The sequence below is a fragment of the Gavialis gangeticus genome, unplaced genomic scaffold (genome assembly GCF_001723915.1).
Source record: "Gavialis gangeticus isolate Ggan-Ray unplaced genomic scaffold, GavGan_comp1, whole genome shotgun sequence".
In the NCBI taxonomy this organism is placed as follows: Eukaryota; Metazoa; Chordata; order Crocodylia; family Gavialidae; genus Gavialis; species Gavialis gangeticus.
Genome location: NW_017729022.1, coordinates 119,628,469 through 119,629,078, shown reverse-complemented (window position 1 = coordinate 119,629,078; position 610 = coordinate 119,628,469). Strand labels below are relative to the sequence as shown.

The window sequence follows — 610 nt, the reverse complement described above, 5'->3', positions numbered from 1 at the left end:
CTATATGTACACCTTGCTGGGGTCGTTTGACCCCAGTACTCTTTCCTGCCATGGCAGGGGGCTCAAACTAGATGATCTACTCAGGTCCCTTCTGACCCTAGAAACTATGAAACTCTGAAATTAAAATGGTGTCTCCTACCTGGGAGAAATGTCATCAAATGAAGAAAGAATTCACACAGTTCCATGACACTAGTACAGAGGAAAATAAAACAAGAAATCAAACTGTTAGAATTTGAAAATTCTTCAACAGCCTGCAAAATTAATACTTTCTGCTTCTAAAATTACTTAGCATCTCCTGTAAGGTCCTAACGATTTTTACCTCTCCCTGAGTTAAATGTATGTTAAACAATCTACACCCCTTAAACAATCTTGACATCTTGAAATTTGAGGAGTAACAGATAAACTCCATGGTAATTGTATGCGTCCTACTTATTGTTCCTAATATTTTCATGTGCTTCACAACACTTTTAATCAAGGCTACACACCAGCCGATTGGGAAAATGGTTATCATGTGCACATTTTACAAATGAGGTAACTGGAACATTGGCTAAGACCACTGCAGGCAGAGTCTGGGAAATGAACCCGAGTCTCGTCCATTTTGCCCCACTGA

General features: G+C 39.5%; 1 protein-coding gene across 1 annotated transcript in view; it reads right to left on the bottom strand.

Annotated features, from left to right (window-relative positions):
- Window positions 1–185, bottom strand: part of CD86 (CD86 molecule) — a 21,205-nt gene extending 21,020 nt beyond the window's left edge. The window contains exon 1 of the mRNA XM_019516077.1: window positions 140–185. Coding sequence (XP_019371622.1) covers window positions 140–185 — 46 coding nt within the window. The remainder of the gene's footprint in view (window positions 1–139) is intronic.
- Between the last annotated feature and the right edge of the window lie 425 nt (window positions 186–610).